Source organism: Alosa alosa, chromosome 11, assembly GCF_017589495.1.
Source record: "Alosa alosa isolate M-15738 ecotype Scorff River chromosome 11, AALO_Geno_1.1, whole genome shotgun sequence".
NCBI lineage: Eukaryota > Metazoa > Chordata > Actinopteri > Clupeiformes > Clupeidae > Alosa > Alosa alosa.
In genome coordinates this window covers 27,499,414-27,516,152 of record NC_063199.1, presented here as the reverse complement: position 1 = coordinate 27,516,152, position 16,739 = coordinate 27,499,414, and the positions used below count along the sequence as shown (strand labels likewise).

At 42.0% G+C, this 16,739-nt stretch overlaps 1 protein-coding gene across 2 annotated transcripts in view; it reads right to left on the bottom strand.

The window, feature by feature from the left end:
* Positions 1-4,045: 4,045 nt before the first annotated feature.
* The window catches only part of kiaa0513 (KIAA0513 ortholog), a 19,987-nt gene continuing 7,293 nt past the window's right edge, over positions 4,046-16,739 (bottom strand). Inside the window, exons 3-13 of one of the 2 annotated variants that reach the window (XM_048257437.1) lie at positions 15,468-15,570; positions 15,257-15,330; positions 14,535-14,605; positions 13,012-13,216; positions 11,883-11,923; positions 10,633-10,699; positions 8,146-8,223; positions 7,449-7,478; positions 4,783-4,863; positions 4,469-4,563; positions 4,046-4,263 (exon numbers count right to left, since the gene is read on the bottom strand). In XM_048257437.1, the coding sequence (XP_048113394.1) occupies positions 4,214-4,263; positions 4,469-4,563; positions 4,783-4,863; positions 7,449-7,478; positions 8,146-8,223; positions 10,633-10,699; positions 11,883-11,923; positions 13,012-13,216; positions 14,535-14,605; positions 15,257-15,330; positions 15,468-15,570 (895 nt within the window). In that variant the 3' untranslated portion in view covers positions 4,046-4,213. The remainder of the gene's footprint in view (positions 4,264-4,468; positions 4,564-4,782; positions 4,864-7,448; positions 7,479-8,145; positions 8,224-10,632; positions 10,700-11,882; positions 11,924-13,011; positions 13,217-14,534; positions 14,606-15,256; positions 15,331-15,467; positions 15,571-16,739) is intronic. The other variant, XM_048257438.1, reaches the window with a different exon arrangement.

Genomic DNA, 16,739 nt, shown 5'->3' with positions numbered 1-16,739 from the left:
CTCCTGTTTACACGTCATAGAAAAAAAAAACTTAACTGTGCATAACTGTGAGAAAATGTGAGTGTTAGATTTTTGAGAACAAAATGAGGATTGCATATGATCTTATTAAATAAAGTTGCTCAGGCAAAAATGCTCTGGAAAAGCTGTGTGAGGGCAGTGTGTGTGTGTGTGTGTGTGTGGGGGTGTCTGAGTGGGCCAGTGATGGCTGCTGTCAGATAAAAAGGCCTTGGCCTGCTGTTCAATCTGGGACTAATTAAAGTCAGTGAGAATGTATGTGTGTGTGCCTGTGTGTGTTTGAGTGGCGCTCTGCTTGTGTGACAGCGCTGCCCAGGCTTTCACAGCTCATTACGCAGCGACCAATCAGAGTGCGGCCAGCGTGACCGATGTTTATTTACACGCTGGAGCCGGAATGGCAGCCATTTGGCAGAGAGGGACTGGCGGCCCAGGGAACACACCCGCTTTGTGCTGCCTGCCACTGACAACGCAGACATGCTCGGCACCGCTGCAGCGCATAAACACACCTACACACGCACACACACACACACCCATGCGCATACCTACACACACATGCACAGACACAAACACACATATCCCCATGCACACACTCACACACACGCACAGACACAAACACACATATTCCCATACACACACCCATGCATGCATACACCCACCTACACACACACACACACACACAGTCATAAATGCACCCACAAACACACACATACCCCCATGCACACCACCACACACACAAACTCACACCCATGCATGCACACACCCACCTACACACACATGAATGCATTTACAAACACACAGACATACATACACACTCACTCTCTCATACATACTCACTCCCATGCATGCACACGACCATAAACACACTCACACCCCCATACACACAGATGCACGAACAAACGCACGTGCGTGCGCACACACACACACACACACACACACACACACACACACACACACACACACACACACACACACACACACACACACACACACACACACACACACACACACACACACACACAGAGCTCTGTGTCACACATGCCACACACAGACACTTGATTACGCCTCACATCTGCACTCAAACACATTGTTTGGTTTCAAAATATAAACTTTCAAACCCTCCGCGACACGTATACAGCCTTAGAGCTGCCTGTCGGTTTAGCAAGAACCAACTCCGAGAGAAAAGGTACGTTCAAAAAGTCAGTATACAGTATATTTAAATAAAACCCAAGAATCAGTCTGGAATCACATGAAAAATAAATATTTATTAATTACATTTTCCAACACATTGTTTTGGACATATCCATGCAGACTTCACAGTATTGCAGTCATCACCACAGACAAGGACAGTGAACAAAAACACAAACATCTCACAGAAACCAAAAGGCCAACTCGTCTTCAAAAACACTGGACGGCTCTATGTCACTGTGTGGTAGTATGCTGATAGGACACCTGTCCTGCCCCTGGTTGTGTCACCAATGTCCAGGTACACTGCAGTGCCTTTGAACCCTGACAAATACGCAAGTTGTGCAGGGACACAGGTTCCCCAACTAACAAAATAAGAACTACTAACAGAATTAAAACCCCCATGACCTGAACCGAACTGGACCCTGAACCATCGTCAGTTGAGTCACCTAAAAGCATCATCAGTCCAGTCTATGGGGTAGGTACACTGATGACCATCTCTACAAGAATTTTCTTCCTTCTTCTCCACATCTAAATATGGAATCCTCTCACACCCTTAAAACACTGATCCCCGGTGGCTGGACTGGCCAAAGCAACTGGACAGGCCCAGCCTGAGCCCATCCACATGCTGTGGGTGTCTGAGCAGGAGAGGCAGAGGAAAGGAGCAGAGGAGGGGAGGATGCGATTTAATCTGAAAGGCCAGACGCTGTTTATGCTCTCAGACGAGCGCTGCTCTGGAGCCCACACCACCCGCACGGGTTATAAAAGATCTGACCATGTGAAAGCGTAGTGTGTGTATGTGTGTGTGTGTGTGTGTGTGTGTGTGTGAGAGAGAGAGAGTGAGTGTGTGTAGGTCTAAATCTAACTTCCTCCAACCACTTCCCATTGTTTTGTAAATCACACCACAAAAAGAGACTAAAGGCTGTGAAGTCACAAAATCTACTGGATCACAGGAACACAAGTCGCACATAGAGGTAAGAATTGACTGAATGGCGGCTATTGTTTTTGCTATGCATGCATTACAATGACGACACGCGGCATGGCTCTTCACACATTCTACTCAGATCAGAGACCCCAGCTGCTCCTCTGGTTCAGCGGAACTGCAGTGAGTAAGTGGGAAAGATTGTCTGCCCACAGACACAGGGTCATGTCCTCTCTAATGAGTCCTAAATGAATGGAAAATACAACGGTCCGTCTAGCTGTTTCACTGCCACACAGAGACACAGAGAGACAAAAGATACCACCATGTCAGAGATGCTCAAGTATTCTAGCTCTGAAAAGACTTCAGTAGTTCACAAGTGGATGTTCACACTAGTGGTTCACACAAGTAGACGTTCACACCAGTAGGCTGGTGGGGATTTTAGTATTAGTTGGCTTTGATCACGACAAATGAAGGAACCAAAGGCTAGAGTGGGGAGCAAAGCCTTCTAGTCCTAATACTTTAGTTTCAACTACATTGCACAATAAAAACACATACAATAGTATTTAGTACGGTTTACAGCAGGTTGGGAGTACAGGGCACAATCTCACACTACACATGCAATCACTGAGCAACACAGCTGCACATCATTAGATGACACCTACTCAGAGATATCCTTGCAACACATGGAACACATTGTACAAGCAGCGCTGGATACACTGTTGATCATTTGATCCCTTTTCATTTAGCTTTAGCATAGAAAAAAAAGAAGCTTGTCAGCGTTAATATAATTTGTAACATATCAAAGTGTTTTCTTCCATTAATTTACAGAATGTAAAATATGCCCTCTCTGTTGATACACAACTAAGCCCCGGGACCACGTAGGGAGAGGACTGAAATATTACGTTTAAAATAGTCATCAGCTTTGCACTTTTTCTTGTCAAGATTTGTTAAGTGCCGCGACTGCCCTCTAGTGGTCAAACTGTCACCTCTACATGTTACCAACATGCACAGAGCTAAATACACTTGGACGGATAACTTCAGCACTTCTTCATGCCCTATAGACTAAAGCATGCCTTGGTGACAAAAAAAAGTGAAAACGCAGCAGTCTTGAAGTAAAGTGGACGAGCTACAATATATAACAAGTAGACTTCAAATTTATCAAAATCGACCACTATCCTCATCAAGATTGTGAGCGAGAGCTGTGAATAAATTTCTGATATTCTTCTCTTAACATGCAACAATTGAATCTACAATAAGAAAATGATAGTAAGGAAAATCTGATTAAACATATTCAAAGGCACTTTTACAAAATGGAGAATTCTCTTCAGATCCTAAATAAGGCCACAAACAATAAATGACTGCACTTCTGTGGAAAAAAAGTCACAATAATTGACTTAATTCAAGAGGGTGTTCTTAACACAAATAAGGAAGACTAGATTACCAGAGAATGCAAACTCTGAAGATTTGTTGAGAGTTCAGAACAAATACGTCAGCAATCCTTATTTTCAAATCACTTCATATTTGACGTGACAACCAAAAAATAGGAACACACTTCAGGGGGGCAGTATTCTAAAAAGGAAGGACAACCTGACCAGCAGTTGGGGGGAGCAGTTGAGGGGGGACTTCATTTACGTAGAGTGTATTGTAGGTGTAGTGTATAAGTTGTCAGAGCGGAGAGTACAGCTAAAGGTGTTTTGAGAATGTTGCATGTTTGTGTACAGTGTGTGTATAAGTATGTGTGTGTGTGTATGTATGTATATGTGTATGCATGTGTGTATTAATGTATGTATGTGTATATCTGTGTTTATTTATGTGTGTGTGTGTGTGTGTGTGTGTGTGTGTGTGTGTGTGTGTGTGTGTGCGTGTGCGCGCGCACGCACGCACGCGTGTGTGTGTGTGTGCTTTCTTGTGTGTATGTGTATGCATGTGCATACTGATGTATGTGTGTGTATATCTGTGTGAATTTATACGCATGTGTGTGTGTGTGTGTGTGTGTCTGTTGATATACATGAATTGGGTGTATGCATTTGTGTTGGCGTCCAAGCCTTCGTTGAAGAGCGCTGATCTCTCTCTCTCTCGGCCGTCCTCTCTGTCTCACTCCTGAGCCATCTGCTCTATGTGGTCGCTCAGTAGCTTGTATTGCTCTGTCAGCACAGGAAAACACAACTCAGATTCCACTTTACACAAACAACCCTTAGAGCAAAACAAGCGAGGAGAATTTAATGGAGCAGGCCAGCTGATTTACATCATGTGGGCCTGCATTCCTGACTGAAGATACACTAAAGGTATTCATGTTAAACACAGCTGGGTTAGAGCCATGGAATTGGTGTGTGGGATAGCGTGTTTTACCTTCATTCAGGTTGCCTATGACGGCCTGCTTCTTCAGGAAGTCATTGCAGAGCTTCTTGCTCAAGCCAAAGGCCAACATGTTGTGGCTAAAGGTTCTAAAGACAAACACACACACACACACACACACACATCAGGTTTGAGACAGACACAGACACACACACACACATACAGAAACATACAACCTCTCTCTCTCTGTGTGTGTGTGTGTGTGTGTGTGTGTGATGTTCTCACTCCAATTGTCTCAAACTGATGCTTGCACAATTGACTGAAATCTCAGAAGGGTACACACGCATACACACCACACACACACTCACCCTAGTTGTCCAAAGGTGATATTCTCATTGAACCTTGATGTGTCGTCTCTCTCCTCCTGGGTCATGTGACACCATTTCTCCCTGTGGGTAAAAAAAATGACCACGGTCACTCTCAGGGCCAATTGTCGGCATGACACCCAAAGATGGGAACATGTCAGGGAGGGTATTTTGTCTCTATGTTGACCACCAAACAAAGCCAAGGAGAGGTCACTTCCTGTGAGAGGTCACTCTAAGGTCTACACCTCTCCTGTCCAATCAAGTTCAACAGAATTCATTTGTTTTTGTTGTGTATTTCCTGTTTGTGTACTAACTAAACTTGTTAATGACTTCACTAACTTAAATAAATAAAATGTGACATGCACTAGATGTAACACAGATGGAAGTTCAATGTGGGGAAGAAAACAAAAGGCTTTTGTTTAACAAGAGGAGGCACAGTCCACATGATCACTAAAACAAATACACATTACATTTCCATGCTGTTGTGTGCATGACATACACACACACTGAAAAAAGAAATATGGGTGGGCTGATGTGTTTGCATAGTAATGTGTGAATTTGTATGTATTGAAAGGATGCAAATGGTCAGCTACAAATATGTGAATATGTGAGGACCTATAGATAAGTGTGCAAAATAGTCATAAGAACTTTAAGAAAACAAACAAAAAAAACCATACAGAATCACCAAAGAAACAGACATACACATCATTCAGCCAACACTAAGTGTGTATGCAAAACAGCAAGTTGTAGCTCAATGTAGAATAATTGTATATTAGCAGCAAGACATCAAGACATACTTTATGTCCATGAAAACAAACATATCTGGTAAGTGTATCAGGAGGGATGAAAACAATTTCATATCATTTTCAGGATCAGATATGTTAGTCTTGCTAACTGGAAAATACAAATTCCTAGAGAATAAACTTTCACAGGTGTCCATTTCATTGAAGAAAAATAAACTACATCAGTGGGCACTACTTATTATAGTAGCTCATTCACTGCTATGATAAACTGGATTTTTTAACAAACAGAAGAAAACCCCCAGCAAATGTGATTTCCTTACAAAGCCACCCCTGGTTTAATGATGGCTTGGCAACTGTCTTAGGGTACAGACCCTGCAGACTAGGCATTTTTTTCACAGGTGCCGGCGTCCGTTTTACAATGTTTTAAAAAAAAGTCCTCAGCTTCTTTTAAAACGCGACTCCGGGCGTCTGTTTCTGCAGCTCAGAGCTGTTTTTAAAGTTGAGAAATGTTCAGCTTCAAGCAGAAAAACACCCTACATCACGCTGCTTTTTGGCAGCTGACCAATCACAAGCAGATACTTATTATCACAAAAAGACTTCTAAAAACTGAAAAGGGGGTCTGCACAACTTGTCTTGTCAAAATAAGAAGCCAAGTCTGAATGTACCCTTATGCACACACCTGCACAGTCTGGATCGTTTATTCATATTAGCTCAAGATGAATGAGTGGGTAACATAAGTACACAGTAACTAATTTTGTAATAATGATAAAATAATAAATAATCAAATTACACAGTAAGGATACTACAAATAAATTAGTGATGATTGTCATGGTAATGACAAACCTTATTGGTACAGAAAAAACAATTGATCACTGTGTAATTAGCTATCAATAGCATAATAACAATAAGATTATAAATAAATAGTTATTAATTGCATAATCATAATAATAGGATTATAAATAGTAATAGTACACAGTATCCTACAAATACTTAAGGAGCTTAAGGACTCTTTCTGAGGTGAATACCCAACCTGTAATGTCCCCCACAGAGGGCTTAAACAAGAGGCAGCATCCCCCAGGTAAAGGACCCAGCATGTAACCATGCAACATGCAAAACACCCATGGAGAGAGACCGCACCGAACCCTGACCTTTATGTGTCGACACATCTCAGAGCTTTCTCACTGTTGCTAACTCACTTACTGTGGCAGGGGAGGCGTGGAGGGACATTCATTTGTCTTCATTACTGGGTTGTTTGTCAAACTCCTGCTGATCTGTGTATAGCTGTCGTCATACCCATACGCCACAATATCAAAAAGAACCAAAGGGTATACAAATGATCTTTTTCCTTGTACGTAAGATCATTCATAGGTGGTGTGATTTTGGCAAAAACAACAAGATAATAAATGTACAAAAACAAAGCAAAGACTAACTGGCCCAAAAATAATAAACAGAAATTTGAATATCAAGAGGCAACATCATGATACTAATAATTTAAAAAAAATCCAAAAAGACACTGATGTGCAAAATCTTGCAAACAGGTGCACCCTTTTCCCGTTTTATCAAAAACAATCACCATCACAGATAACCAGATGCCATAATGAATAACACATAGCTGACGCCTTTGCTCACACCAAACAGATAAGATAACACCACTTGACACTAACTTTGGTCAGTATGACCTGACATTGAAGACTGGCCTTGGGTTGCTCTTACAGGGATTACACGGCTGCTTCCGTAACTATCAGACTAAGGCTCTCATGTGATGAGTGACCTTCTCTCCCCACAGTGCTATATCTCTATCTCTATGCATAATAGTCTCTTTACAGAGTAATGTTTCTCTATCTATCACCTGGCTCCATTTCTCTCTCTCTCTCTCTCTCTCTCTCTCTCTCTCTAGATGTTCAATGAACAGAGTGAAGGACAGACCTCTCATCTTTCTCCTCCTCAGCTGTGATTCTGTGAGGCAGTGAGGCAGAAGAAGACAGAGGGTTAAACACACACACACACACGCAATCAAACACGCAATCAAACACGCGCACCCCCCCACACACACACACACACACAGGCATACACAAACAGTCACACATGTGAACATATAAGTGTGCTTTTGTGTGTGTGTGTGTGTGTGTGTGACTTCACACCCTCAAACACACAAGCACTACTGGGTGTGAGTGGCAGGAACAGGAGCAGGAGAAGCCTCAGGGTTCACAGGAGAGCTAAAACAACATTAGCACTCACACATACACTTGTAACCTTTCGCTCACACACACACACACACACACACACACACACACACACACACACACACACACACACACACACACACCTCTCACTGACTGAACCAGCACATGTATAGAATGCGCACACACACACACACACACACACACACACACACACACACACACACACACACACACACACACACACACACACAAAGAAGACACTTATGCATACACATTTCCATTCTTAACAATGTGATAAATGTTAATTTAAGTTATCTACTGTCCAAACCAGATTGAAGGCTGCTTGCATGCATGTCTGAATCCTTTCATCAGTATATGTGTTCTCTGAGGATTAGGTTGGCACTCTGGTTCTACTCTCAGACTCTGACTCCGGTTCTCACCTGGTGGTGGGGGACATCTTCCTCCTCTCGCAATGGACCGCGTCAAAGAATGCTGCATTCCAGAACCGCAGCGTATGCCTTTCACAGGCGTGGGGGGAAAAAAGACACACAAGTCAGACTGCTGATTTAAGAAACAAATGAAAACAATCAAATGAAAAACAATCAAGTCAAAAAACGTTCTTGACATAAACTCACAATGTAAAAAATGCTACATGCATTTTAAAACGCCAACAGGAAGATGTGTATCCGCTAAGTGCTTCTTTAGCGTATGCCTTTCACAGGGAACAACAAAATTAGGGCGCATAATGTAGTGTAGGATGTGAAGAAGGCACAAGTCGATATGCGTCGGTGTTGGTTCCTTCAAAATGCTTGTAGCACTATAAAATTAAGGCTGTTACCATTTTAATCCATTTGAGTGCCTGGATTTGGATTTTTATGGCAAGAACTTTTTTGACATTATTTATTTTTATTTTATTTCTTGAATGACCATTTCCGTTCCAAGAGCAGCAGGGATATCATCAGCGCTCCTATTCTCTTTCACTCATCAAAACTGCTGCTCTAGTCTTTCATCAGGATACAAGCACGTCATCATTGGATAGAAGAATCACAGTGTGGATTTGAGAGAAAGTGTTAGTATACAACCCACGTCATATCCTGGAAACTTGTTGTCACGAGCAACGGGACTGAACATTCTGTGCACCACAGTGTTATCAACTCGGCAGATGGGGAGCTACCTTTGCCAGCTGGATAAAATAATTCAGGGCCTGAACTCATTTTTTGTGGTTTCGCTGTCTTAAGTGGGAAAATAGGGGGTATATCGCTTAAAAATGTGACTAAATCAGTGTAACATCAGTGTATGATCTCTGTTTTTGACATTTTTATTTTAACTACCATATTTAAACTATACTTATTATTATTATTATAACCTTTATTTAACCAGGTTAGTCTCATTGAGATATTAAATCTCTTTTTCAAGAGAGACCTGGCCAACATAGCAGAACAAATAGTTCCACATCACAATCACAAAACAAACACAAAAGAGGAAAAGACAACTCAAGTGCATTCCAGATTAAATAAAAGTGCCATCAATTAAAACATTTGCACTGGATGGACTCATGTTCTATGGCTTTAACAACACCTTTAAAATCATTTAAGGAAATTAGACACTGTATTTTGAGTGTTTTCTGTAGTTCATTCCAAGCAGAAAGTGCAGCAAACATGACAAGCCTTCTTGAACAACTCTGTCCGGGCTTGAGGTACATTCAATAAAATAGTGTTCTAAGACCTTAAGGCATAAGTACTCTGTGTAAAAGAAAGAAATCCAGATATGTAACATGGAAGCCTGCCTATAATGCCCTTACATATAAAGATATAGAGGTAAGTAAGTCGGCGATTTGACAGAGAGGGCAAATTCACTGTGGAGTAAAGTGTACAATGATGAGTGAGGGGTCTGCAATTTGAAATAAAACTTAAAGCTCCATGATACACAGCATCCAACATCTGAAGACACTTTGATGGGGCATTCATGTACAACAGATCACCATAATCAATAATAGGAAGAAATGTGGCATCGACTAGCCTTTTTCTGGCAGAAAAAGTAAAACAAGATTTGTTCCTAAAGAAAAAACCTAGCTTCAATTTCAACTTTTTCACTAAGTTCTGTATATGAAGCTTAAAAGAAAGGTGGTCATCAATTAAAAAGCCTAAGTATTTATAAGATAAAACTATCTCAATTGTTTTACCCTGATTGGTAAGAATATTCAGGTCTAACTCATTTTTCCTTGAGTTTGAAAAGACCATTACTTTGGTCTTCTCGGCATTAAGTACAAGCTTTAATTGATAAAGCTGTGCTTGCACTCTGTGAAAAGCAGTTTGCAAATGCTCAAATGCCTTCCTTATGGTAGCAGCACAATAATAAATATCAGTGTTGTCTGCATAAAAATGGAAAACTGCATGTTGTACACATACTTTAAACATACTGTACATACTATATCCATAGTAGGACAATATGTGTTTAATATATACAGTCTATGGTCTCAACCAATATGTGCTATTCCAATGCTCCCAAACCTGAAGAAGCCCAGTCCTCAAGTAAGGACACAACACTAATCTTGACACACTAAAAAAACCTTGAAGGGCAGACATAACACATAAACATAAAACATACAAAACCCCAAACACAGCCCAGGTTATTTACAGCTAGAGCCCACCAGTCAGTCCACCTGTCAGGGGAACACAACACTTAGTTCATTTCTAAGCAGAGCTAGACTGCTAACTCAGGTGCTGCAGTTGGTGATGGATGGATGGATGGATGGATGGATGGATGGATGGATGGATAGATGGATAGATGGATAGATATATACTTTATTGGTCCCCAAGGGGAAATTCAACACTGATACACAGTTATCACATGACAGTAGATAATCATACAAATGAACCAGCTAACGTTAAGGGTTTATGGGGGGTTTCAGAAAAGGGTTTCCTCACCAGATGGGCTGCTGTTTGAGGTGGGTGTACAGGTACACTTTCTCTGCCTTCTTCTCCTCAGGTGGCTCTGGGGAGACCAAGACAGGTGAGAACAAGGACAGGTGAGAACACGAAGCACATGTCAGAACACTGCATGTCCAAGAGGAGGAGGAGGAAGAGTAGGAGCAGGAGGTGAGGTAGCGTGGAGGGGAGGTGGGAAAGACGTGGTAGCGGGGGAGGTGGCAGGGTGAGCAGAGGGCATTAGAACCAGCAGAGAGTCAAGGAGAGCAGAGGACATTTTGGATTCCATTTTGTTGTTGAGAAAAGACACAGGCTCTTTTGTATCACCAGAGAGATGCAGAGAGACTAGTGTGCAGAGTGACAGAGTGACTTTTGTGTCTATGCATTTTATCCTGGCATCAGCAAATATAGGTAACATTAGCATATATGCTATATCAGCAGAAAGAAAAAGACTAGGGCTGTCAAAATAACTGATTCATTTCGATTAATTAATTTGAGAAAAAATAACTGATTAAAAAAATTAGTGCAGATTAATCGATTCCGTATGACCTTTGACCCCGAGCCATCCTAGTCAGTAAAAATTAGACTGTAAAATGAAGGAGAGAGAAGAAAACGTGCTGCCTAGATCATTGATTGGAACATTTACTTTTAAAAAACGGCCTGATGGTGTTGATAAAAATAAAGTGTTGAAAATAAAGTCCTTTGCAATGTCTGCAAGTGTTGACATTGAGGGGAGTGTTAATTTATTTTCATTGTGTCCCCTAGGTTATATCTGTGGCCTGAAATGCCTTGTATGTGAACAAAAAAACTTCCCGAAGCACTTTTGAATTTATTTCCTCAGCATATTAGGTTATGTCATAGATTATTATGGCCATTATTTGAAAAGTGAAAATAATAATAGAGTTTTTGAACTTTAATGTCACTAATGCTGATAATTCAATTATTCATTTGAATTTAAATATTAAAAATACGATCGATTGACGAATCGATTGACAGCCCTAAAAAAGACATTAAACAACGTAATACAGCCACCCTGACACCACAGACCAATAAATACACATTCATAGCAGCAAACAGAATGATACAGACTAACACCCAATGTGATGCCCTAATTTAAATGATGGGCAAAGTACAAATTATTCAGTCTAACTGAATCTAATTTCAGAACTTGCTCCTCGTCATTTAAAGTAGGGCCCGTCATGCTAAAGGTTCTCCTTGGTGGAGCAGGCTGGAGGAGGCAGATGGCATACCTGGAGTTTTGGGCTTCCCCTCTTCTGAGCTCACAGGTTCTCTGTCGGTAGAGAGAGAGAAAAGCATTACGTGCTTGGGCACAAACTGAGCATGCTCAGGCCATAGACATTCGGGGCTATCTGTAGGAGCATTTCCACCTGAGCTTTCTTCTGCCTTAAAGGGGTGGTTCAGGAATTTTGGACATACTGTAGGACCCCATTTCCAGCAAGTGTGATATTTATCAGTGAAGACCGTTTTCAACACGTTTCATCCAGTCCTTTTTAGTTGCAGAGTTCGCAGGTGCTAGGCTAGCGCAAGTCATCAGTATGTGTTAGCCTGCTACTAAAAACAGTCTTACCCAAATCCTGAACCACCCCTTTAAGCATCCTGAATGGACTAACATAGGTGTGTTTCTTCATAGGGGTGTGTGTGTGTGTGTGGGAGGCGGAGGCAGACACGTGATATTGCAGACTTTGAAGTGGAGACAGTTGGAGTGAGAAAGAGAAAAAAGCAAATGAATAAAGGTGTGAAAAGAGAGGTAAGGTGCAAGGCAGAGGTGAGGGAAAGGTGGCAAGTAAACAGTGTTGAGGGAGGGAGAGAAGAAAAGGGAATGTGTGTGTTTGAGTGAGAAAAAAAAAAAGGAGAGAAAATGAGTGCAAGAGTGATAGAAAGACAAACAGGGAAAGGATGAGAGATGAGTATATGTGTGTGTGTACTGTATGTGTGAGAGAGAGAGAGAGAGAGAGAGCAAGAATGAGAAAGAGAGAGAAAATGAGAGAGAGAAAGCGAGAGGAGAGAGAGAGAGAGTGAGAGAAAAAGAGTGAGGGAGGAAGAGAGAATGAGAGAGAGACAATGAAAGAGAGAGAGAAAGAGAGAGAGAGAAAGAGAGAGAGAGAGAGAGAGAGAGACAATGAAAGAGAGAGAGAAAGAGAGAGAGAGAGAAAATGAGAGAGAAAGCGAGAGGAGAGAGAGAGAGTGAGAGAAAAAGAGTGAGGGAGGAAGAGAGAATGAGAGAGAGACAATGAAAGAGAGAGAGAAAGAGAGAGAGAGAGAGAGAGAGAGAAAGAGAGAGAGAGAGAGAGAGAGACAATGAAAGAGAGAGAGAAAGAGAGAGAGAGAGAGAGAGAGAGAGAGAGAGAGAGTGCTTACTCATTCTTGCGGGCAGATGGTCCTCTCAGCTTGCTCTCCAGGCCTCCGAAGAAGCCCTTGACGTCAGGCCTGGCTGAGGTGGTCTTCAGCAGTTTCTCGGCCATGTCCTTCTTGCCTGAGAGCCAGGTGTTGGCACTCCGCAGGTACGAGTCAATCCCCGCGCTTGGACGTTCCAGAAGCTCTGTGGGCGACAGCTGCGACTTACCTACACAAAACAAAGCCAGAAATGAGTCTCACACGTCTACAAGGCCCATGGCACATGGTAGGTAAGGGATAATGGCCGCTGAGGTGTCCTGTGTTATACAGAATTAACCCTTTAAGGTGTAGATTTTTGAACGTTCTAAGTTCCGCAACAATTGAAGGTTCTAAAATTCTATGTTGAATTCAATGAACCCAGATATTCTTTAGAACGTTCATTTCTCAACATTCCCGTCACACCAGTGTGACGGTACACCTTTAAGGGTTAAAGGTGTAGGTTTTTGAACGTTCTAAGTTCCGCAACAATTGAAGGTTCTAAAATTCTATGTTGAATTCAATGAACCCAGATATTCTTTAGAACGTTCATTTCTCAACATTCCCGTCACACCGGTGTGACGGTACACCTTTAAGGGTTAATGGACGAGGGCGAGTGGCAAAAAACTCCGCCCGAGTCCATTAATTCCGTATAACTGGACACACCTCGAAGGCCGTTATCCCGCTTATCACCCGGTTGCCACTGCAAAGGAAACACGCGGTTTCGTTTAAAAAGAAGCTCACTAGTTCAGCTTTTTGTACAACTTTCGTTGGCCCTATAGCAGCGATAGCATGGACAGTTAGCTTGTTTACAGTTGATTCCATTGTTGCGAAGCCTGCAACCGTAGTCCTACTATGGTTGTTATAGTTACCATTCATAAGCATTGATATGGAACGGTGTCCTGTTATTCAGAATTAATAGCCACCCCACCAGCCAATCAGAAAAGAGTATTTCTTCTCTCTGGGTGATAAAGACATATAATGAATACAAAGGTACATGAAAAAGCAGTGACTATTTTTGCCCAAGAACCTAATTTTAGGTCTGTAATTAAATATCTGCCTCCTACACCGACAGGATGCACAAAGAACATCTGCTTTCCTTTCCTGCTCAACTTCTAATTTCTGGAAGCAACTGCTGTTATTTGGAAAATGAATATGGTGTTGTAACTTAGGCACAAATAGGCACATTTTTGCTTCAAACCAGCTTGTTCTCTGCAAAGACCATCCATGAAAAACAAACAGCCCTCATGAGGGGTGAGATTAAACGTGGCTGACATTTTCAACAACTGAGCTTGCTGGGCATGGAAACAAACACACACACACACACACACACACACACACATCTGTCACACAGATAGGCCTCTCAAACAGACAGGCCCCACGGTGCCTCCGGTATGCTGACGGGCCATGAACATCTGATCCCTTTCTGAGGTGACTCACAGGAGTACACCGCTCCCTTCCCACATACGAGCAGCTTTGATCAAACACACAACATCTGTTTCTCTTCTCACCCATGTGGTAGTATGTGAAGCACATGGTCATCAGGTTCTTCGCAGGACCGTAATCATCCATCTGGTGGCACCTGTAAATCAACAAAATGCGTCAGCGACTCAGCACCACTGGTCAGTGTGCCTGAGAAGACCACAGCCGGACCAGCATGAGACTCCTCCCTCTGTGCCAGACCTGACTTCACTTTTGGCCCTTTGTGGATATGAATATGCACATGTAGGAGCAACTAGCTGAAATGTTAGTATTGAGAGCAAGTCAACTTTAAGACCTGCCCTTGGAAGTGGCATTTTGTGTGAACTTTGACTTTGAGGAATGCTTCCATGTCAATGCTTTAAATAAATCAAGTGAGTGTGTAATCACCCCCGTTTAGACCATTTTTATCACCCAATTATTGTCCCCAAAGATTTATTTGACTTCTGGCAGAGAGAGACTATGTCAGATGGTAGAACACGGAGACAGAACACACACATTGCACCAACTGAGAAAGCAAATGCAGAAGGCCTCAGAAAACTTGGAGGAAGTCAAGCTGAAGAGCAACTTCCAGGAATGTGGTACGGAGCATGATCAGGCTTCTAATCTGCTTTCAGCACACGGTCTGAGGCCACGGCAAACACACACACACACGCACACATACACACACACACACGCACGCACGCAAGCACGCACACACACACATTGCATAATAGTGTAAGCCTCTGATGTGATGTAAGGCAAAATGACTTACTCATACAGCACCACAGCAAAGGATTGCACCAGTCTGTAGAAGGTCTGCTCGCTCACACACTTGGAGTTGCACCGCTGCAAAGACAACATTTCCCAGAATTCATCATCAATTTGTTTAAGAGGAGTCTGCGTTTGTTTGGAGTGTTCACATATGCACAGAAAATCCTGAGCCAACAATGGGATCAAGTGTGAAAACCATCCTCTTCACATACCTGTGCACTGACATATCGGGCAAACCACTCCCTGCCTTTGTTGCCAGTCTCTCCACTGCATAGCTCCCCAAAGCGAGCCTTCTCCTCATGGTCAAAGTCCTCCCTGGACAAAAGAGAGAGAGAGAGCGCATAAACAAAAGAGAAAGAGAGAGAGATAAAGAGAGAGAGATAACTTTTTGATTCCGAGTGAACAAAACCAACTCATAATCACAATGGCTGACCTCTCGAATACTTTATGGGTCATTCCACGTCAATTCAACCAGGGCCCATGCACTTAGGTCTCAAAAAATTCTGAAAAAATTACCAGGTGTACCTATGTTACCCAGGAGACACACTGTAAAATTACTTATGTAAGATCAATACTTTCCAAGATACAGCCAAGTTTACAGGGGGAGGGGGGTCTCGATTTTGTTCGGCCTCTTTTTTTTGTCAAAGTTCACAAGCCCACAGCGCAAGAACTAAACCATGTAGGAGGCTCAAATTTTGCATGCTAGTACATAAATAGGAATAGTATGTAGCAAAATCGTCACGTTTGGTCTGGATAATCCTGCATGGTCATAGCTGTCCCTCAAAGTTGATACAAATTTTATTGGAGTTTTTGGCTGGGCTCTGTTTAAGCCTTCAGAAGACATATTTGTACTCAACATAGGCTCTTGATTTATTTTCCTTACTGAGATAAGTAGAAACACTCTCACAAAAAACAATGAACAGAAAATAAATTCCTTCAGGGTCTGAACAGCAGACTTTACAAGATTAAAAAATCATTTTGGTTCTCATTTTCAGAGCACCCAAACACCTTGTGGGAATATACAAAGATTTTTTAAATATTTTTTTCTTTACTCTCCATGATCTTTTCTTTTTAAAAACACTAATTTGACTTGTCTTATGCAAATCTTTCTTTTTCACTTTTCACCCTGAATATGGGCAAAATGCACCATTGACATCAATATGTTTTGTATAGAGCTACCACAGGTTACTCTATACAACCACAGGTGGCAGTGTGGTGACTCTATATATATGTTTTGTATAGAGCTACCACAGGTTACTCTATACAACCACAGGTGGCAGTGTGGTGACTCTATATAAAACATATTAATGTCAATGGGGCATTTTGCCCATGTTCAGGGTGGAAAATAAAAAAGAAAGATTTGCACCTGGTAATTTTTTCAGAATTTTTTGAGACCTAAGTGCGTGGGCCCTGGTTGAACTGACGTGGAATGACCCTTATGCAATGCTGGCATTTTGAGCAACGTGGCCTTGGCACTGCTTCCA